General features: G+C 41.9%; 1 protein-coding gene across 1 annotated transcript in view; it reads left to right on the top strand.

Moving 5' to 3' along the window:
• The window catches only part of MAP3K19 (mitogen-activated protein kinase kinase kinase 19), a 207,948-nt gene that overhangs the window by 94,960 nt on the left and 89,727 nt on the right, over positions 1-23,261 (top strand). Inside the window, exon 9 of the mRNA XM_053712516.1 lies at positions 7,718-7,752. Within this exon, the coding sequence (XP_053568491.1) occupies positions 7,718-7,752 (35 nt within the window). The remainder of the gene's footprint in view (positions 1-7,717; positions 7,753-23,261) is intronic.

Below are 23,261 nucleotides of genomic sequence, written 5' to 3'. Positions count from 1 at the left end.
GAAGAGATCTGTATCTATCTCAGGTAATAGCTGTTGAAATAGTTGCGTGACCGTTTCTGTAAGATTAGTATAGGTTTCTGGTAGATTGCGTATCCGCAGATTGGATCTTCTAGATCTGTTTCCCAAATCTTCCAATCGATCTTCTAGCTTCCTTATTTAGTGGGCTTGATCTTGAATAGTGGTTTGCAGATTTGGTATTTCCTCCACTACCTCTTCTAATTTTTCCTTTATGTCAGCTGTGCAGCCTCCTATTTCCAGTATATCCTGCCGTATTTCCGACAGTGCTGTTTTAAATTCTTCCTGGAATAGGGCTTTTATTTGTTGAAGTAATTCTTGGTTAGGTGTTTGTGTGCGCATCATCTGTTTTTTTCAGGTGTGGGGAGTATTTTACTTCCTGGGGATGATGGCGTCTCCTGTGCTTTATGTTTCATTTGCGAACAAGATAAACAGTCTTTCACTGTTTGAGTTTTATTCTTCATTTTGTGGCTAGGTAATATTGGGTAGTCAGAGGAAATGTTTTAGGCTTTGTCCCACTAGTGGCTTTATATACTTTGTGGTCAGGTGTTCAGTGCTGTGGTTTATTTGAGCATATTATTATTATAAAGTTCATGCAAGTGTAAATTTATGCTGGAATATCTTGTTCTTCATTGTTTAGTATCTTTGCATTTCTAGGTCTCTGTGTCAGTTAAAGCTGTATCTCTGCAGGGAAGCCCTGTGTGTCACTTCTGGGGGTGTGGGTTACAGAGCCAGAGATTATATGATGGTGGCTTGTCAATTGTATGCCCAGTCTTTAGTAGATGGCTTAGTTACTGTATACAGTTTTCTATAGTATTATAGGAGTGGTTATCTAGGGAGATGTTCCTCAGGAGTAGGGTTTGTTATTTGCATCGTGTTAGATTTTTTTTATGCCTTACCCTGTCTCCTTATTGTTAGCTTGCAGCACCTCGATTGATCTAGGGCTCAATGTCTGTTTCCCTGATGGTCTTAGGGTGATCGCCGCTAGTTTGCCTTCTGGTGTGAAGGAGTCTTGCTCGTCTGTTGTGTTGGGATTTTCCCCTCCTGCTTGCTCTGTTAGTCCCTAGCAGGTTGTGGGGAGTTTATGGTCTGGTTTTGAGCTCTAAAACCCCTTTATTTAGAAAGTTTTTCACAGAGCTCTTCCTATGCAGGTGCGCTCTGTTCGGCGGTTAGCTCCACCCCTTTTTTTTAATTTGTATTGTATTTAGAATGATTAAACCCTGTTCAATATCTTATCACACAACCTATTTTATTTTTATACTTGCAAAAAATGCATCACCAGGAAATTAAACTGGGTCATAGAATAACAAGCTTGATCTCCGTTACAAACTGTAAATATTTTATGATGTCCCTAACATGTATTAAAGGGATAGAATGGTCAAAAATGGGCAATAATAATGTGAAATAGAAGCATTTTTGCAATATACTTTCATTAGAAAAAAATGCTTGTAGTAAAAGTTATTACAGCAGCATACGCACATATCCTGTGAGGGCCCAGGCACCAGTATTCAAAAACAACAACTTCTCAGAAAGCTGGCTGTGGTGTGTATTGCTTCTGAAGACATAATTTATTTCATAGAAGCCACTGCTGACTCTCTGAGCAGGCATCATGCTTGCATACTGGTGCACAGGGCTGCACGCGATATATGCATATGCCACTGAAAAAACATAATTTATGTAAGAACTTACCTGATAAATTCATTTCTTTCATATTAGCAAGAGTCCATGAGCTAGTGACGTATGGGATATACATTCCTACCAGGAGGGGCAAAGTTTCCCAAACCCTAAAATGCCTATAAATACACCCCTCACCACACCCACAATTCAGTTTAACGAATAGCCAAGAAGTGGGGTGATAAGAAAAAAGTGCGAAAGCATATAAAATAAGGAATTGGAATAATTGTGCTTTATACAAAAAAATCATAACCACCACAAAAAAGGGCGGGCCTCATGGACTCTTGCTAATATGAAAGAAATGAATTTATCAGGTAAGTTCTTACATAAATTATGTTTTCTTTCATGTAATTAGCAAGAGTCCATGAGCTAGTGACGTATGGGATAATGACTACCCAAGATGTGGATCTTTCCACACAAGAGTCACTAGAGAGGGAGGGATAAAATAAAGACAGCCAATTCCTGCTGAAAATAATCCACACCCAAAATAAAGTTTAATGAAAAACATAAGCAGAAGATTCAAACTGAAACCGCTGCCTGAAGTACTTTTCTACCAAAAACTGCTTCAGAAGAAGAAAATACAACAAAATGGTAGAATTTGGTAAAAGTATGCAAAGAGGACCAAGTTGCCGCTTTGCAAATCTGATCAACCGAAGCTTCATTCCTAAACGCCCAGGAAGTAGAAACTGACTTAGTAGAATGAGCTGTAATCCTATGAGGCGGAGTCTTACCCGACTCAACATAGGCAAGATGAATTAAAGATTTCAACCAAGATGCCAAAGAAATGGCAGAAGTTTTCTGGCCTCTCTAAAACCGGAAAAGATAACAAATAAACTAGAAGTCTTTCGGAAAGACTTAGTAGCTTCAACATAATATTTCAAAGCTCTAATAACATCCAAAGAATGCAATGATTTCTCCTTAGAATTCTTAGGATTAGGACATAATGAAGGAACCACAATGTCTCTACTAATGTTGTTGGAATTCACAACTTAGGTAAAAATTCAAAAGAAGTTCGCAACACCGCCTTATCCTGATGAAAAATCAGAAAAGGAGACTCACAAGAAAGAGCAGATAATTCAGAAACTCTTCTGGCAGAAGAGATGGCCAAAAGGAACAAAACTTTCCAAGAAAGTAATTTAATATCCAATGAATGCATAGGTTCAAATGGAGGAGCTTGAAGAGCCCCCAGAACCAAATTCAAACTCCAAGGAGGAGAAATTGACTTAATGACAGGCTTTATACGAACCAAAGCTTGTACAAAACAATGAATATCAGGAAGAATAGCAATCTTTCTGTGAAAAAGAATAGAAAGAGCAGAGATTTGACCTTTCAAGGAACTTGCGGACAAACCCTTATCTAAACCATCCTGAAGAAACTGTAATATTCTCGGTATTCTAAAAGAATGCCATGAAAAATGATGAGAAAGACACCAAGAAATATAAGTCTTCCAGACTCTATAATATATCTCTCTGGATACAGATTTACGAGCCTGTAACATAGTATTAATCACAGAGTCAGAGAAACCTCTTTGACCAAGAATCAAGCGTTCAATCTCCATACCTTTTTAAAGGATTTCAGATCCTGATGGAAAAAAGGACCTTGAGACAAAAGGTCTGGTCTTAACGGAAGAGTCCACGGTTGGCAAGAGGCCATCCGGACAAGATCCGCATACCAAAACCTGTGAGGCCATGCCGGAGCTACCAGCAGAACAAACGAGCATTCCTTCAGAATCTTGGAGATTACTCTTGGAAGAAGAACTAGAGGCGGAAAGATATAGGCAGGATGATACTTCCAAGGAAGTGATAATGCATCCACTGCCTCCGCCTGAGGATCCCGGGATCTGGACAGATACCTGGGAAGTTTCTTGTTTAGATGAGAAGCCATCAGATCTATTTCTGGAAGTTCCCACATTTGAACAATCTGAAGAAATACCTCTGGGTGAAGAGACCATTCGCCCGGATGCAACGTTTGGCGACTGAGATAATCCGCTTTCCAATTGTCCATACCTGGGATATGAACCGCAGAGGTTAGACAGGAGCTGGATTCCGCCCAAACCAAAATTCGAGATACTTCTTTCATAGCCAGAGGACTGTGAGTCCCTCCTTGATGATTGATGTATGCCACAGTTGTGACATTGTCTATCTGAAAACAAATGAACAACTCTCTCTTCAGAAGAGGCCAAGACTGAAGAGCTCTGAAAATTGCACGGAGTTCCAAAATATTGATCGGAAATCTCACCTCCTGAGATTCCCAAACCCCTTGTGCCGTCAGATACCCCCACACAGCTCCCCAACCTGTAAGACTTGCATCTGTTGAGATTATAGTCCAGGTCGGAAGAACAAAGAAGCCCCCTGAACTAAACGATGGTGATCTGTCCACCATGTCAGAGAGTGTCGTAAAATCGGTTTAAAGATATAAATTGAGATATCTTTGAGTAATCCCTGCACCATTGGTTCAGCATACAGAGCTGAAGAGGTTGCATGTGAAAACGAGCAAAGGAGATCGCATCTGATGCGGCAGTCCTAAGACCCAACATTTCCATGCATAAGGCTACCAAAGGGAATGATTGTGACTGAAGGTTTTGACAAGCTGATATCAATGTTAAACTTCTCTTGTCTGACAAGGACCGAGTCATAGACACTGAATTTATCTAGAAACCTAAAAAGGTTACCCTTGTCTGAGGAATCAATGAACTGATTGGTAAATTGATCCTCCAACCATGAACTTGAAGAAACAACACAAGTCGATTCGTATGAGATTCTTCGAAAATGAGAAGACTGAGCAAGTACCAAGATATCGTCCAAATAAGGAAATACCAAAACCCTATTCTCTGATTACAGAAAGAAGGGCACCGAGAACCTTTGAAAAAAATTCTTGGAACTGAGGCTAGGCCAAACGGTAGAGCCACAAAACTGGTAATGCTTGTCTAAAAAGAGAATCTCAGACACTAAAAGTGATCTGGATGAATCGGAATATGCAGATACACATCCTGTAAATCTATTGTAGACATATAATGCCCTTGCTAAACAAAAGGCAGGATAGTCCTACAGTAACCATCTTGAATGTTGGTATCCTAACATAACGATTCAATAATGATAGATCCGGAACTGGTCTGAAGGAATTGACCTTCTTTGGTACAATGAAGAGATAAAATAAAACCCCAGCCTCTGTTCCAGAACTGGAACTGGCATAAATACTCCAGCCAACTCTAGATCTGAAACACATTTCAGAAATGCTGAGCCTTTGCTGTGTTAACTGGGACACGGGAAAGAAAAGAATCTCTTAGCAGGAGGCCTTAACTTGAAGCCAATTCTGTACCTTTCTGAAACAATGTTTCTGAAACCAGAGATTAAGAACGGAATTGATCCAAATTTCTTTGAAGAAAACGTAATCTGCCCCATACCAGCTGAGCTGGAATAAGGGCCGCACCTTCATAGGTACTTAGGAGCTGGCTATAGGTTTCTATAAGGCTTGGATATATTCCAAACTGGAAATAGTTTCCAAACTGATACCGCTCCTGAGGATGAAGGATCAGGCTTTTGTTCCTTGTTGTGAGGAAAGGAACGAAAATGATTATTTACCCTGAAAAGAAAGGGAAAGCAAAGTTGACTTAGAAGACATGTCAGCATTCCAAGTTTAATCCATAAAGCTTTTCTAGCTAAAATAGCTAGAGACATATACCTGACATCAACTCTAATGATATCAAAAGATGGTATCACCAATAAAATTATTAGCATGTTATAGAATAATAATAATGCTATAAAATTATGATCTGTTACTTGTTGCGCTAAAGCTTCTAACCAAAAAGTTGAAGCTGCAGCAACATCCGCTAAAAATATAGCAGGTCTAAGAAGATTACCTGAACATAAGTAAGCTTTTCCTAGAAAGGATTCAATTTTCCTATCTAAAGGATCCTTAAATGAAGTACTATCTGCCGTAGGAATAGTAGTACATTAGCAGGAGTAGAGACAGCCCCATAACCTTAGGGATTTTTGTCCCAAAAAACTCTAATCTGTCAGATGGCACAGGATATAATTTGCTTAAACGTCTAGAAGGAGTAAATAAATTACCCAAATTATTCCATTCCCTGGAAATTACTTCAGAAATAGCATCAGGGAGATAAAACACTTCTGGAATAACTACAGGAGATTTAAAAACCTTATTTAAACGTTTACATTTAGTATCAAGAGGACCAGAATCCTCTATTTCTAATGCAAATAACACTTCTTTAAGTAAAGAACGAATAAATTCCATCTTGAACAAATACAAAGATTTATCAGCATCAACCTCTGAGACAGAAACCTCTGAACCAGAAGAACCATTATCAGTATCAGAATGATGATGTTCATTTAAAAATTCATCTGAAAAAAGAGAAGTTTTAAAAGACTTTTATGTATACTAGAAGGAGAAATAACAGACATAGCCTTCTTAATGGATTTAAAAAATAAAATCTCTTATGTTATCAGGAACACTCTGAAAATTAGATGTTGACGGAACAGCAACAGGTAATGTAACAGTACTAAAGGAAATTTTATCTGCATTAATAAGTTTGACATGACATGCAATACAAATAACAGCTGGAGAAACAGATACCAAAAGTTTATAGCAGATACACTTAGCTTGGTAGCTCCAGCACTGTGCAGTGATTTTCCTGAAGTATCTTCTGACTCAGTTGCAACGTGGAACATCTTGCAATATGTAAAAGAAAAAAACAACATATAAAGCAAAATTGATCAAATTCCTTAAATGACAGTTTCAGGAATGGGAAAAAAATGCCAGTGAACAAGCTTCTAGCAACCAGAAGCAATAAATAATGAGACTTAAATAATGTGGAGACAAAAATGACGCCCAGATTTTTTAGCGCCAAAAAAGACGCCCACATTATTTGGCGCCTAAATGCTTTTGGCGCCAAAAATGACGCCACATCCGGAACGCCGACATTTTTGACGCAAAAAAACGTCAAAAAATGACGCAACTTCCGGCGACACGTATGACGCCGGAAACAGAAAAAAAATTTTGCGCCAAAAAAGTCCGCGCCAAGAATGACGCAATAAAATGAAGCATTTTCTGCCCCCGCGAGCCTAACAGCCCACAGGGAAAAAGTCAAATTTTTTAAGGTAAGAAAAAATGATTGAAACAAATGCATTTATCCCAAATATGAAACTGACTGTCTGAAAAATAAGGAATGTTGAACATTCTGAGTCAAGGGAAATAAATGTTTGAATACATATATTTAGAACTTTATAAATAAAGTGCCCAACCATAGCTTAGAGTGTCACAGAAAATAAGATTTACTTACCCCAGGACACTCATCTACATGTTTGTAGAAAGCCAAACCAGTACTGAAACGAGAATCAGCAGAGGTAATGGTATATATAAGAGTATATCGTCGATCTGAAAAGGGAGGTAAGAGATGAATCTCTACGACCGATAACAGAGAACCTATGAAATAGACCCCGTAGAAGGAGATCACTGCATTCAAATAGGCAATACTCTCCTCACATCCCTCTGACATTCACTGCACGCTGAGAGGAAAACCGGGCTCCAACTTGCTGCGGAGCGCATATCAACGTAGAATCTAGCACAAACTTACTTCACCACCTCCATCGGAGGCAAAGTTTGTAAAAACTGAATTGTGGGTGTGGTGAGGGGTGTATTTATAGGCATTTTAGGGTTTGGGAAACTTTGCCCCTCCTGGTAGGAATGTATATCCCATACGTCACTAGCTCATGGACTCTTGCTAATTACATGAAAGAAATGGTAACAGTAAAGTACATTGTAAAAATTATTCTATTTCACATTGAAATGCACCCATGCACATTTCCTTTTTGACCTTTCTATCCTGTTAAGATGGAATGGAATTTGCTACACTACTAAGATCCACCAAAAAAGTTTCACAATTACATGTATCATTATAATTAGTGTTCACAAACTTTATTATGTTTTCTGGAAATTTATTGTGAACATGTATAAAACATATAAAATGGTTTCAAGAAAAAATCATTAATGTTTGTTGTTTGCTTTTAAGGACTAATGTCATCTGAATCCACAAGAAAAAAGCAGGTAAGAAATATTCACATACATTTCAAGAATTCTTTACTGCTGGAACGATATAAAAGCTTATTTATAAAAATGTGTTTTCTGTAGTTCTTAAATAAAAAAGTGTCATATCTTGATTGGAAGCACCATAAAATCAATGGTTCTAACAAGTGAACCTGAAATTTTTAAATGTATAAAAAACAAAAACAAATTTTTCTTTAATGATTCAGATAGAGCATGCGATTTTAAACAACTTTCTAATTTACTTCTGTCACGGATACCAGACAGCTAAGGCTACCCCCAACCCCCCTACTTTAAGGCTCACTCCCTGTTACATTAGATTTGGCCATTTCATGGCTTATGGGATCTCCCAGATGCGTGCTATGTGTTGTTTTGTTGTGTACACTTAGTCATGGAAGAGCTGATCTATGACCGGGAAAAATCCTCCAAGGCTGGCCGGGCTCCTGGAACACCCGGTCAGCCGCCTTACAATGGACAACCACCTAACCCCTCTCAGGCTGTCCGAGCTCCTGAAACTGCCGGTTGGCCACAGAACAGCAGGACACCTGCTAACTTTACCCCTGGTCGCACCAGCGGCCCTTTGCCCCAGAGCTCCGCTCTTTTGGGGATTGGTAGCCCCTAGGGAGGACAAGAGGTGGGGGATTACCAGAGGGGAGCTCCTTTGGGAACCAGGGGTTTTGGACGCCCCTACCCCATAACTTCAACGGGCTGTATCTCCGGTCTGAGAGCTTTCAAATGACACCCTGGAAGTGCCGCCGCTCCCCCGGGATCACCCCGAAACCGTCACACCTGGGTCTTGGGATTCTGTGGGACTATGGCTCCTATGGAGGTGCCGGTTTGTCTGAAGAGGCAGGAATGATGGAAAAATTGTGTGATTGTCCAGTGTCTTATCAAAATGAGCTTTGTGTATTGAAGGAGTGTATGTTTTACAATAAAATCAGTTCCTGTTTCACCTGAGTGCTAGTATGTCTAATTATTTGGGTGAGCTCCTGCTAAAATCACTTTCCACTTTCCTGGGCTACATAGCAGCCTGTTCCAGGTAGAGGAAGGACCCTCTGGGAGAGCTAACTAGTCTGGGTAGCTGGAGTCTGCCACAAGGTGGGACCCTAAATACTGGTGCTGACGGGCATCAGGGGTGGCTACAGGCTGTGGTCACTTGCCGGCTACATAGCTGCAGTCAACAGGGAGGAAGCAGGACCCATTTGGCAGAGCTACCCAGTAAGGGTAGCCAGGGTATCTGTCACAGCCGGAGTCTGCCACAGGGTGGGACTCTGAATATCGGTGCTGTAGGGCATCAGGGGTGACTACAGGCTGTGGTCACTTGCCAGCTACATAGCTGCAGTTGGCCGGGAGGAATCAGGACCCGTTTGTTGGAGCTACCCATTCGGGGTAGCCGGGGTATCCATCACATTGGTGGCAGCAGTGGGATCTTCTTCTTCCACACGATTCCTGCTGACAGAGGAGAAAGGCCACAGTAGCTGGTAACTTTATAAGTCGAAGTTCAAAGAAATACAGGAGGCACTGGTCCAAGTGGACAGTCCTATTTACCTACAGGACAAGCTGGAACAGAGGGATCTGATCTGCCGGGACCTCTGGTGGGAGGCTCTTCAACAGTAGTGGGTCAATGGAAGGGTCCTCCCCATGAATGACACGAGGTTCTGTGTTTGGCGGACCTTGAAAGTGCCTTTCCTGGGAAAACAGCCAAAGAAGGAATGGCTATCTGTTCTACATAGACTTGTCCAGCAAGAGATGTGGGAGGAGAGAGTGTCAGTATCTCTCCCTAGTGGCAGAGCCATCCCCTGGGAGTGGAGGTAGTCATCCTCCCTCCCCTTACACAGAACCCCTTCCTAGGAGAGGAGACAGTCGGTCTCTATCCCCAGTGGCAGAGCCATCCCCTGGGAGCGGAGGTAGTCATCCTCCCTCCCCTTACACAGAGCCCCTTGCAGGGAAAGACGGATGTCAATAACTCTCCCCAGTGGCAGAACCCCTTCCCAGGGTAGGAGACAGTTGGTCTCCCTCCTCAGAGGCAGAGCAGTTTCCCATGGAGTGGAGGTAGCAGACCTCCCTCCCCAGTGGTAGATCTACTTTTTGGGAGAAGAGACAGACGGTCTCTCCCCTCAGTAGTTTGGCAGGTTCTCTACCCTTTTCTCGTCCCAGAGTATTTCTCACAGGGGGGTATCCGCTCATGCAGTTGTTGCCAATAGTTTGGGCACCCGAGTTTTGCCTGCCCCACCAAAGAGCAACTTCCACCTACAACCGGGAAACCGGCAATGGCTTTATTGGATACCCGCCCCTGCATTTGGTGCCACCAGTTTGGGCACCCGAGTCTTGCCTGCCCCACCAAGGAGCAACCTCAACCTACAGTCTGGGTGTGGGGATACAGCCGGGAAACCGGCACTGGCTTTGCTTGTGGGTGGGTCAGCTAATACTCAACAGAGTGTGACAGAGGGAGGCAGTGTGGCCATGGAACTTAAGGACACTGGAACTTGTGGGAGAACAAATGTTTGGGAGCCGGCCTTGGCAAACTTGTTTGGGACGTTGCATCGTGTGACTGTCCTTGCGCCTAGGGGATAGATGCCAACAGGAACCCCCCAGGAGAGATGGGATAACCTCTCCCAGCAACTGAGAAGTGGAGGGCCACCATCGGACAGCCCCAGGCCGACCCGTTAAGGGTCTAGCAGGGTCTGCTGAACTGGAGGGGGGGAGATGTCACGGATACCAGACAGCTAAGGCTACTACCCACCCCCCTACAACATGGCTCACTCCCTGTTACATTAGATTTGGCCATTTCATGGCTTATGGGATCTCCCAGATGTGTGCTATGTGTTGTTTTGCTGTGTACACTTTGTCATGGAAGAGCTGCTCTATGACCGGGAAAAGAGGTCCCTTTGTGGCATCTGGGGACCGAGAGCTTTCAAATGACACCCTGGAAGTGCCGCCGCTCCCCCAGGATCACCCCAAAACTGTCACACCTGGGTCCTGGGATTCTGTGGGACTTGTCTGGAGGGGCGGGAATGGCAGGAAAATTGTGGGATTGTCCAGTGTCTTAGCAAGATGAGCTTTGTGTATAAAAGGAGTGAATGTTTTACCATAAAACCAGTTCCTGTTTCACCTGAATGCTAGTATGTCTAGTTATTTGGGTGAGCTCCTGCTAAAATCACTTTCCTGGGCTACACAGCAGCCTGTTCCAGGCAGAGAAAGGACCCTCTGGCAGAGCTACCTAGTCTGGGTAGCCGGTGTCTGCCACAGGGTGGGACCCTAAATAATGGTGCTGACGGGCATCAGGGGTGGCTACAGGCTGTGGTCACTTGCCAACTACATAGCTGCAGTCAGCAGGGAGGAAGCAGGACCTGTTTGGCGAAGCTACCTAGTCGGGGTAGCCGGGGTATCCGCCACAGCCGGAGTCTTCCACAGGGTGGGACCCTGAATACCGGTGCTGTCGGGCATCAGGGGTGACTACAGGCTGTGGTCACTTACCAGCTACATAGCTGTAGTCGGCAGGGAGGAAGCAGGACCCGTTTGGTGGAGCTACCCAGTCGGGGTAGCCAGGGTATCCGTCACAACTTCCAATATAAGTTTTTCTTTGTATCTTTTGTTGAAAAGCAGGGATGTAAGCTTAGGAGCCTGCCCATTTCCCTTAGCATTATATGGCAGCAGTTTTTTTTTTTTTTAAAACTTTTATTTATACCACAGGAGGGAGAAATAGGCACCAAGAAAGGAAAAACAATAACAGCATTGAAATGCAATACATACATAAGAAAGTAAGTATATCTCAGCTTATACAGGACTCTGACTTTAGCATCGTATAAAGAAAGTCCATTGAGTATGACTTAATAGTCCTGTGTCAGGGTATCATAGAAATCAAAGTTCATGCCTCCTCTCCTCTCCTTTTTCCTCATTTTCCTTTAAATATTTACAATAAACAACAACAATAAACAAAGAAAAATAAATCAAAAAAGAGAAAGAAAAATTATAACAAACAAAGAAAAACTAAAGAAAATAAAGAAAGAAAGGGGGATACACCACCAAAGTCTGTGGTATCCCCTACTTACCCGGAGCTCCCTTGGACCGCCAGCCGCTTCGTGATATACTGGAGTAAGAGGTGTATGAGGCATATTGTGTTGGAATGTACCTATCTATTGCGTGATTATGTTAGAAAAACACCACTTTCCCCTAAGGTTTTCCTTCAGGATGAAGTCGCTGCCTCTAAATGGATATAGGACACGTTCCCTGATAGTGTCAGGCAGATGTAGTAGGTAAGGTTCCCATTTCTTTATGTACTTAGCTATCCTCTGTTCAATATTCCCCCTAACATCCGCTTGTTCTATGAGCATCTGTGTGTGTATCTTGGTAAGTAGTTTTCGAAAAGGTGGGGATGAGCTATCTGCCCAGTGTTGTAGGATCACTTGTTTTGCAGTCAAAATAGACACAGAAACAAAAGTATCATAGGGGCGGACATTGTGTTCTGGGAGTAAGAACAAGACTCTTTGTGCGGAAAGGGAGACTCGAGTTTTTATGACTTTAGATATCCAGTAGGTTAATTTACCCCAGAACCACTGTAGTTTAGGACAGTCCCAGAATAGGTGAACCCAGTCAGGATTCGCATAGTTACATTTAACACATACATCTTGTGCTCCCGGGATCCATTTGGCCCTGAGAGCTGGGGTAATGTAAGCTTGTTGCAGTATTTTGATATGCGTCTCTCTCAGGTTTGCTGATAACGTGATGGATCTAACTTCAGTTAAACTGTTTAGGAGCCGTTCGCCGTCAATCTGTATGATTCTACATCTAGACCATTTTGATGTCAGTTTTTGAGTGGTAAGGGTGTCAAAATGCCTGAGTACTAGGCTATATGTGTTTGCCAGCTTATAAGAACCCTGTTTAGCCAGTGAGCATAATGCGGTCAGATTATTATTTTCTGTGTGTAGGAGACCATCAGCTTTTAATTGTGTGACATAGTGCCTACACTGTAAATAAGCAAATCTATGTGTGTTTGGGAGCGAGTACATGTTTTGTAAATCTGGAAAGGGATGAACCGTAAGAGTTAGGGGGTTAAATAGTTGCCCGATTCTGGTGAGACCCTTTTCCTGCCATGCCCGAAATACTTCAGTGGTGTATCCAGGTAAGAAAGAAAGGTTACCCTGAATTGGGAGGAATTTGCTAGCAGTAAATTGTATGCCCCATAACTTGCCCAGCCTAGCCCATGCTCTCAGTGGGTCTCTAAATAGTATATGATGTTGGATTTTTGGAGGTAAAGAGTTAAGCCTGGCATGTGGTAGGAAGGCTAGATGCATCGGGCATGCTATGCTAGTCTCTAGAATAGGGGTGGTAAATTGTCCATTTCCAGTCAGCCAGTCCAGAACTATTTTCGTCAGTGTCGCCCAGTTATACCAGGCAATATTTGGAAGGCGTAGTCCTCCCTTCTCATACGGCATGGCCAAAGTCGTTCAATTTATTCTTTGTTTCTTACCTTGCCAGACGAATTGGCCTAAAGCAGATTGGAGTGTTTTAATGTCTTTGTGGGTCAGCAACAAGGGGAGCATTTGTAAGGGGTAGAGTATCTTGGGTAGAGCTATCATTTTAAAAAGATGTATTCTACCAGTCAGTGACAGTGGAAGTCCGCTCCATCCTTGTAATGTGTCTCTAACGTTCTGGACCATCCTGCCTATGTTTAGAGGGTATAATTTGGAGGGGTCAACGTGTACTTGTATGCCCAGGTATTTAAATGTGCCCTCTGTCACTTTGAATCCGCTGTTTAGTAGCGTGTTATGTGTAGTGTTTTTCAGCCAAGTTAACTCTGATTTATCTCTGTTAATTTTGTAACCGGAGAATGATCCGAAACTGTCAATGATTTCGATAAGTTTGGGTATACCGAACTCTGGGTTGCCTACAAACAAGAGGAGATCGTCAGCATAAAGCGAGAGGTGTTGTCTGATTCCGTTTATCTCTAATCCCTCACTGTGCTGTCGGATATAACAAGCTAGGGGCTCTATGGCCAAGTCGAAGAGGAGGGGCGACAGGGGGCATCCCTGTCGAGTTCCCCTTTGTAGAGCAAAGGAAGTAGATAGCCCTCCATTGATGATCAGTGAGGCTTTGGGAGCTGCATATAGCTTTTGGATGAGGTTAAAGAAAGCACCCGTGACGCCAAACTGTGTCATGGAGGAGTACAGGTGGTCCCACTCAATTCTATCAAAAGCCTTTTCGGCGTCTAGCGCCAAAAGGCAAGCATCTGGTAAGTTAGAGTCTGTGTCTGAGTGGGTACCATACCAATAATGGGCGGACACCGCCAGGGTCTTTCTTAGATTTACCACTGAGGAGCGTCCGGTAATGAAACCCGTTTGATCCGGGTGCACCAACAGGGGTAAAACCTTTGCCAGTCAGTTTGCTAGTATAGTCGTCGGTAATTTATAGTCGCTGTTAAGCAACGAAATAGGTCTGTAAGAAGGGGTGAGTGTGGGGTCTCTGTCCGGTTTGGGAATGATGCAAATGTTAGCTTCAGTAAAGCGACAGTTGGGGCGGGTATTATGTAGTAGATATTCCGTGTATAGGGATGCTAATATGGGGCTAACCTCTTTCTCCAAAATCTTATAGTACTCTGCTGGCAGTCCATCAGGGCCTGCCGCTTTGTGTAGTTTGAGTCGTTTAATCCCTTTGGAGACTTCCTGCTGGGATATTGGGGCATTTAAATTTTCTCTTTGTTCGTCTGTGAGGGTAGGGACTACAAGATCTCTCCAGAATTCACTTTTTTTCCCTATATCTATGTGTTGTTGGGAGTACAGAGTTTGGTAATACTTAACAAATTCAGTCAAGATCCCCTCAGACTGTGTTGTCAGTCCCGATTCCGTCCGAATAGCAGTAATAAATGACTTAGGGTTGTGGGCTTTGACCAAGTTGGCTAGTAATTTACCCGCTTTGTTGCCATGTCTATAAAAGTGTCCTTGTCTGTAGATAGTATGTCTACTGTCTTGCTGCTCTAAAAAGGTATCTCTAGTTTTTTTTAGATCGTAGTATGTTTGTCTCGTTATATAGGAAGGTTTAGAAAGGTAATTGTTGTATGCCTCTGTTAATTGCGTCAATAGGTCGCTGTCTGTCCGTCTGGAAATTTTATTAGTATGTGCTACGAAGGCAGTAATATGACCCCTCAGGACTGCTTTAGAGGTGTGCCATAGGAGGTCTAGGTTATCTAAGTGTTGGTTATTGTCTGATAGATAATGCGTCCATGCCTGTGTAAGGCACTGACGAAAGCCTATATTATTATATAGGTGAGAGGGGAATCTCCAGGATTTACTTGGTTGTTTCTGCGGTACAGGTTGCAATTTTATATGTATTGGGGCATGATCCGATATCGTGACCTGACCTATCGTAGGTGAGTGAATCTGGGGTGACAGTGCAGCCGAGGTCAGGAAGAAGTCAATGCGTGACAAGGTATTATGTGACTTGGAAATGCAGGTATAGTCCCTCTGGTCTGGATTTTGTGTTCTCCATACATCGGTCAGGCCTAGTGTTTCCTTGAATGTATGTATTAGTCGAGTCTCCCTTTTATATCTGGATATGTCTTTATTGGTTGTAATCCCTAGGGAGGGGTCTCTAAACCTATCCAATGGCAGTGTTTGTGCTAAATTGAAGTCTCCTCCAATTATTAGACGTGAAGTGTTGTGAATAGCCAATTTCGCAAGCAAGGTGGTCCAGAATGTGGGGCAATACGCATTAGGGCCATAGACATTGCACAGGATATAGGTGGCCGTTTGTATATGCATTGTTGTAATTAAATATCTACCTCCGCTGTCTACCTCCGTATCTGTAAAGGAGATTGGTAGCCCTTTCCTAGCCAGGATTGCCACTCCTCTCTTCCTACCCTCTGTTGGTGTGTATAGAATTTGACCCACCCATCTAGATTTAAGTTTCTCATGTTCGTTGGCAGACAGTCTGGTTTCCTGAATCAGTGCTATATCAGATCTAAGTGTGTTGAGATATTGAAGTATCATACTCCTCTTCGCTGGGGATGTTATCCCCCCCACATTCCAAGAGGTAACCTTATAATTTATTGCCATAGTGGTATACTTATAATGAGGAGTATGCGAGCCACCAAGCGGGGGGCTCCATAGTATTGTCTATAGTAAGTGATTGTGTGTATATGAGGTGGGTGTGGATAAGACTCACTGCGGATGTTAGACCTTGTAGATGCCAGCGGCTGACGGGTCCGTAGGTACCCCGAGTTCAATCTAAAAGAAAGAGGAACAACAGGCATTAGCAGTGCTTTATAGAGCATACATAGTGGTAATTTATTAGAGCAATACATCCTATGTCTCTTATGTCTAATTGGTTGGGCAGTGGAGCAGGAAATATTAGAACTAGGAAACAGGGTCATTCCTTCTCGTTGGTCGGTTTTGTCCCCTCTGCATAGGGCATATGGGGTCCAGTCGCTATAAACAGTATAATAAGAAGAGGGGGCACCTAAAGGGAGAATATCTCTCTTAGATATCTGGACATAATTCTGAGGGGCCAGACATGGTTTAATGGACTTAAGGGGGCAATTAGGCACAAAGCCTTCGTCTCCTCTAACTAGCGATAAGTCAGGTAGACTTGTAAACAGATCTGACACTATGCGTGTCGGGTGCCAACCAATAGTGATTAGGCTATGCAGGGCCACATGTGCTGTATTCTACTATAAGCATGTGGTCCATAGGGGACCATGCATCTGTGAGGATATTAAAGGCTGGGGGTATAGGAGGTGACTGTAGTGTAGGCAAAACATAACATAAGATAAACATAATAACAGAACACAATAATATAGTGTAAACAGTTATGGTAAACAGTGCAATAACAGTAAAAACCGTAATAACTTTAGAAATATAAATTTTCCAGTCTATTCCACTTTCCACCTGTGTGGTGGGAGCGGTGGGGGTCATAACCTCTTGTAAAGCGGTTGCCAAAATATGGCTCCAGGTACATGTGCACTTCCATTGTGCTCCTTCTGTTCTGGAGATTATCCAAGAATCTCTCCTTCCATGGGAGAGCAATTGCGTTGTTAGGTTGTCTATAGTAAGACAGAGGAAGGTTGGGAAATGGTTGTGCTTGGTCAGTGAACATCTCCTTGTTCCTCTGCATCCAAGTATGCTTGTAGGTCTTTAGGTGTGCGGAAGAACTTGGGTCCGGTCGGCGTCTGCAGCCTCAATTTGGCAGGGTACAGCAGGGAGGCCTGTCTCCCCTCCTTATAGAGGCGAGAGCAAAGAGGAGCAAAGTCCTTACGTAGCTTGGTTACTTCTGTAGAAAAGTCCTGAAAGATCAAGAGTTTTTTGCCTTCAAACATCAAGTCTCCCTTGTGGGCCCGGTAGGCTCGTAGGAGCGCAAGTTTCTCCTGATAATTGAGGCACTTAAAGATTGTTTGACGGGGTCTGGAGTTAGAGGTTTCTAGGCCATTATCTGGGCCTATTCGGTGCGCTCTTTCTATATCAAAAGGAAGGTGGTCTGGATTTATCCTGAGCATTTTAGGGAGAGTCATTGCTGTAAATTCTAGGAGATCCTTGCCTTTTACAGATTCGGGGAGTCCCACTATTCTGAGGTTGTTTCTCCGACTGCGATTCTCTAAGTCCTCCACTTTTTCTTGCAAGGCTTGGTTTTGGCGTAAGAGTTGTCGTACAGATGTGGTAATAGATTCTTGTCTGTCCTCCACATCAGAAATACGCTGCTCTGCCTGTGTTAGTCTCGTAGAAAATTGGCGAACCTCGCTGGTAAGGGTGTCCACACCCGCCTGGAGCGACTCCATTTTTGGCAAGAAAAAGGATTTAAGCTCTTGCAGCAAGCCCGTGGGATCTATGATAGAAGTATCTGAGGCTCTGGGTGGAGTCGAGGGGACTGCATGTATTTCAGCCGTGGCCTTTCTTTTATCTAGCTGTTTGTTTCTGGAGGACATTTTCCCAACCAATGAATTGGGGATGGAAGGAAAATACTGATCCAACTTCATGCAAAGGCTCTGTAATGAATACTGTGTAATAGCAAGGAAAGTCAGATGTAATGCTGCTCAGTGACCACTAGATGGTGCTGTAGGTCTATGTTCACACAGTAGTCAGCTATTTTGCAGCTAAGTAATGGTTCCTATCAAAGTTCCAGGTCTTTCTTTATTATTCTGCACGTTGTGGGAGCCACAGAGGTTTTCAAATGTAACAGGTCCCTCAGGTATTAAAATACAGTAATTAGGCTGTGGTATTGACAGTTCAGCATATGAAAGGAAATCTCCCTGCAGATGTGTAAGTTTAGCAGGTCAAAAACCGTGAACCGGGGCTTAAAATTAAACAATAACTGTCCCAGAGGAAGTCCCAGTGTCTGTCTGGGGTATATCAAAGGCAGTGGTGTCCCAGATGTTAATGGGCAGAGTAGGCGTAGCTTTTTCACCCCAGGTTCTCCCAAGAATCACCCTCAACAGTCTTACCAGCCTATTGCTGTGTCCGGCTCGGTCTGTGGATCTCGAGGGCACAAGCTATCCCTCTGCTGGCTCCAGCTACAGGAGCGGTTTTCCTTGTGGCTCCTTCAGAGCCCGGTAGCAGCGGCGGTGCGAGGGGGCTTTTTCAAGATGGCGCCCGCCAGTGGCGTCACTAGGGTTGGTGTCACCCGGTGCGGTAAGACATGGTGTCACCCCCCCCCCCAGAAAGCAGACACACACAAAAACACAGGCAAACACACATACAAACACTCAGACACACTTAAAAACATACTCAGATGCACACACAAACACTCGGAAACACACTCAGACACACACACAAAAACACTGAGACACACAAAAACTCAGACACACACATACAAAATATGTAAACTGCACTGCATTAATTAGGAAGCTCATGCCTAGATCTGCTCCCTGGCTCAGCAGAACATCAAATGAAAGATAAACAGAGCACTCTAAAATAAATCACTGAAGAAAAGGTTTAGGCATGCAAACTATGAAAATTCTGCTCTCTGACTCTGTTCCAAGTCTGTCAGTGCACAGCCCTGGGCCGCATGTCACTGAGCAGTGAGCACAGATAGGCAGGCAGGTTTAGGCTGGCAGCGCAACTTTGCAAGCCCCACGGCACACCCACAACATTCATAGTGAAATTGGGCAGGGGAGGAGCAAAGTACAAACAAGCAAAAGCAGCCGGGAAAACTATTTGTTGAAATTGCAGCACTGGCTCAAGGGGCAAAAAAATTGTGTGTCTACAACTTCCCCAGTCCCACTAATGTTCACAAATGCCAGCCTCTAATAAAATAATCTATGCATCTCAACATTGTATTTCTTTGAATTTCAATAAAATGTAAAAAAAAAAAAAAAAAAAAATATTTTTTTTTTTTTTTTTTTTTTTTTTTTTTAGTGTCACCCCCTGGAGGGTGTCACCCGGGTGCGGCCCGCCCCCCCCGCCCCCCCTAGTGACGCCACTGGCGCCCGCAGATAGAAAGGCTCTGCGCAGCGTTGTGTCTTATTCCGGTCCTTCCCTGGGCAAGGGCGATCTCCGGCCCTTCACGGTACTCGGTCGGCTGGGGGGGGTTAGATGCCCAGCAAGACTTGATAGTGGGAAAAATGGCTGGCAGCGAGCAATATAGGTTTTATATCGTCTGGGTTGTGGAGCTCCTCTCTCCTGCTGCCATCCGTTAGTGCCGCCCACCGGAAGTCATATGGCAGCAGTTTTGTAAGAATGTTATCCATTTGCAAGAGCATTAGATGTCAGCACTATTTCCTGCCATGTAGTGCTCCAGATGCCTACCTCGGAATTTATTCAACACAGAATATCAAGGGAACAAAGCAAATTTAATATCAGAAGTAAATTGAAAAAAAAATAAGTTAAATGGTATGCTCTGTCTAAATCATAAAATAATTGTTTTGGGTTTCATATCTCTTTAAAATGCTGGATGTGCTATTTTTTATTTTATAGTGAAAGAAAATAGTTTAAACATTACAAAATATATTTTTGGCCTACAAATATGTGATACACAGGTTGGCAACACTGATTTAAGGGACACTAAACCCAAACATTTTCTTTCATGATTCAGAGCATGCAATTTTAAGCAACTTTCTAATTTACTCCTATTATCAAATTGTCCTCGTTCTCTTGCTATCTTTATTTAAAAAGCAGGACTATGATGCATAGGAGCCGGTCCATTTTTGGTTGAGAACCTGGGTTATGCTTGCTTATTGGAGGGTAAGTGAAAGCATCAAATAAGCAAGAGCTATCCGTGGTGCTGAACTAAAAATGGGCTTGCTGCTAAGATTTACATTCTTGCTTTTAAAATAAAGATAGCAAGTGAACGAAAAAAAATTGATAATAGGAGTAAATTAGAAAGTTGCTTAAAATGTCATGCTTTATCTGAATAATGAAAGAAAAATGTGGGTTCAGTGTCCCTTTAACTCCCAGAGTTCATAAACTATAATAAAATATCTTTATATTGTCCAGTCATTGAGGAATCAGGATATCTACAACATTCATTGCTTTATTATTTTTTTTTAAATTTTACTTAAAGAAAATTTTACAATAAAAACAGTAACAAAAAATGGCCAGCAATAAAGCAAGAAAATCCCTAAAATTCACCAAGTAATTCCAAATGAGGTTAGGTAAATCTATCCAGAAAAATAATAAAAGTAATAATAATAATAATAATAATAATCAAGTGTACGTCACATATTAAGCGACAAAACCATTTTGTCCAATAGTGAAAAAAACAACAATCAAGTGTACTTCACATATTAATTAAGGGACAATACTTTATTGCCCGATAGTGAGAAAAAAAAGAAAAAAAAAAGTGTCATACTATTCAGTGTTCTCCACAGAAAACTTTGCCAGCTGGGTGGCATTAAAAAGTAACCGGGTGGGGCCGGGGCAGTGTAAAACTTTCTAATATAACAACATATTCTGCTATCCAATGCACTAATTGATTGCATAATTTAACATAAATTTATTTAAAATGAAAATGTGTGCAATAAACAATTAAACATTTTAATATTAGCTAAATGTTAGCTGGGTGGTCAGTAAAATCAGCCGGGTGGTGCACACATTAAAAAGGTCCTGGGGAGAACAATGCTTTTAATTAATCAAAACAGTTTGAAATCCTTTTTTTTAATTTAAAGGGCCAGTCTACTTCAGAATTATTATTTAAAAAGATAGATAATCCCTTTATTACACATTCCCCAGTTTTGCATAAACAACGCTGTTATATTAATACACTTTTTACCTCTGCGATTACCTTGTTTCTAAGCCTCTGCAGACTGCCCCCTTATCTCCGTGCTTTTGACAGATATACATTTTAGCCAATCAGTGGGGAATCTTTAAATAACTCCACTGGAGTGAGCACAATGTTATCTATATGACACACATGAACTAACAGTGTCTAACTGTGAAAAACTGTCAAAATGCACTGAGATAAGAGACAGTTCAACGGCTTAGAAATTAGCAAATAAGCCTACCTAGGTTTAGTTTTCCACAAAATAAAAACCAAGAGAGCAAATCAAATTTGATGATAAAAGTAAATTGGAAAGTTGTTTAAAATTCTATGCCCTATCTGAATCATGAAAGTCTAATTTTGACTAGATTGTCCCTTTAAAATAAAAAGTAGGATGTGAAGTTGTTCAGGAGAAAACTGAGCATGCTGGAAAATCTTATATAAATAACATTGGGCATAATCAGATATGTTTGGGAAGATTTTTTTTATTATCAAATTAGAGAGCATAAAATCTGGTAATACTCAATAGATGGAGTTGAATAGAGGTTTCTTCGCAGCTTAATGTTAGGAATTCATTTTAACTTCTGATTTTGAAGGAACAAATTTCAATAATCAGACTACAAAAGTATGTCCAAAAATATGGTCAATACGAGTTGAATCCAGGCCATTATTATTTAGCTAACGTAAGAAAGTGTTTATGTTAAGGCCAATGCTAGATTAATTCTCATCACAGTTTTAGGATACATGGAAACCCAGACAACTTTCCTGTATTGCTTTTTTAATCATTATTATTATTACCATCACTTTACTTACTAACGGCTAGATTACGAGTTGTGCGTTAAGGTAAAATAGCAGCGTTAACAGGTCTTAACGCTACTTTTTTTACGCCCGCTGCTATTACGAGTCTTGCAGGTATAGGTGTACCGCACACTTGTTTGGCCTTACCGCAAACCGACTTACGTAAACTTTGTAAACCCTTTTTTCTATGGGACTTCCATAGCGCCGGTATTACGAGTCTGTCCTGGAAAGACAAAAAGTGAGTGGTACAGCCTTTACCAACAAGATCCGTAACGCATTCTAAAGTCAGTAGTTATGAGTTTTACACTACAACGCTGTAGCATAAAACTCATAACTAAAGTGCTAAAAAGTACACTAACACCCATAAACTACCTATTAACCCCTAAACCGAAGCCCTCCCGCATCGCAAACACTAAAATTATTTTTTTTAACCCCTAATCCGCCGCTCCGGACATCGCCGCCACTATAATAAACATATTAGTCCATAAACCACTGCACTCCCGCCTCGCAAACACTAGTTAAATAATATTAACCCTTAATCTTCCGCCCCTAACATCGCCGCCACCTACATTATACATATTAACCCCTAATCTGCTACTCTGGACATCGCCACCACCTACATTATATTTATTAACCCCTAATCTGCCGCCCCCAACGTCGCAGCCACTATTCTAAATTTATTAACCCCTAAACCTAAGTCTAACCCTAATACCCCCTAACTTAAATATAATTATAATAAATCTAAATAAAATTACCATCATTAACTAAATTATTCCTATTTAAAACTAAATACTTACCTGTAAAATAATAATAGTTACATTGTATCTAGCTTAGGGTTTATTTTTATTTTACAGGCAAGTTTGTATTTATTTTAACTAGGTAGAATAGTTACTAAATAGTTATTAACTATTTAATAACTACTTAGCTAAAATATATAAATTTACCTGTAAAATAAAACCTAACCTAAGTTACAATAACACCTAACACTACACTATAATTAAATCAATTACCTACATTAAATACAATGAAACCCCCCCACTAAATTACAGAAAATAAAAAACAAATTACAAATCTTTAAACTAATTACACCTAATCTAATAGCCCTATCAAAATAAAAAAAGCCCCCCAAAATAAAAAAACCCTAGCCTAAACTAAACTACCAATAGCCCTTAAAAGGGCCTTTTGCGGGGCATTGCCCCAAAGAAATCAGCTCTTTTACCTGAAAAAAAAAATACAAACACCCCCCCAACAGTAAAACCCACCACCCACACAACCAACCCCCCAAATAAAAGCCTAACTAAAAATACCTAAGCTTCCCATTGCCCTGAAAAGGGCATTTGGATGGGCATTGCCCTTAAAAGGGCATTTAGCTCTATTGCAGGCCCAAAGCCCTAACCTAAAAAATAAACCCACCCTTAAAAAAAATCCTAACACTAACCCCCGAAGATTCACTTATCGGGAGAAGTCTTCATCCAAGCGGCAAGATGTCCTCAAGGAAGCCGGCAGAAGTGGTCCTCCAGACGGGCAGAAGT

This window comes from Bombina bombina, chromosome 1 (assembly GCF_027579735.1).
Source record: "Bombina bombina isolate aBomBom1 chromosome 1, aBomBom1.pri, whole genome shotgun sequence".
NCBI lineage: Eukaryota > Metazoa > Chordata > Amphibia > Anura > Bombinatoridae > Bombina > Bombina bombina.
Note: the sequence above shows the minus strand (reverse complement) of the source record. Positions and strands in the feature narration are given on the sequence as shown.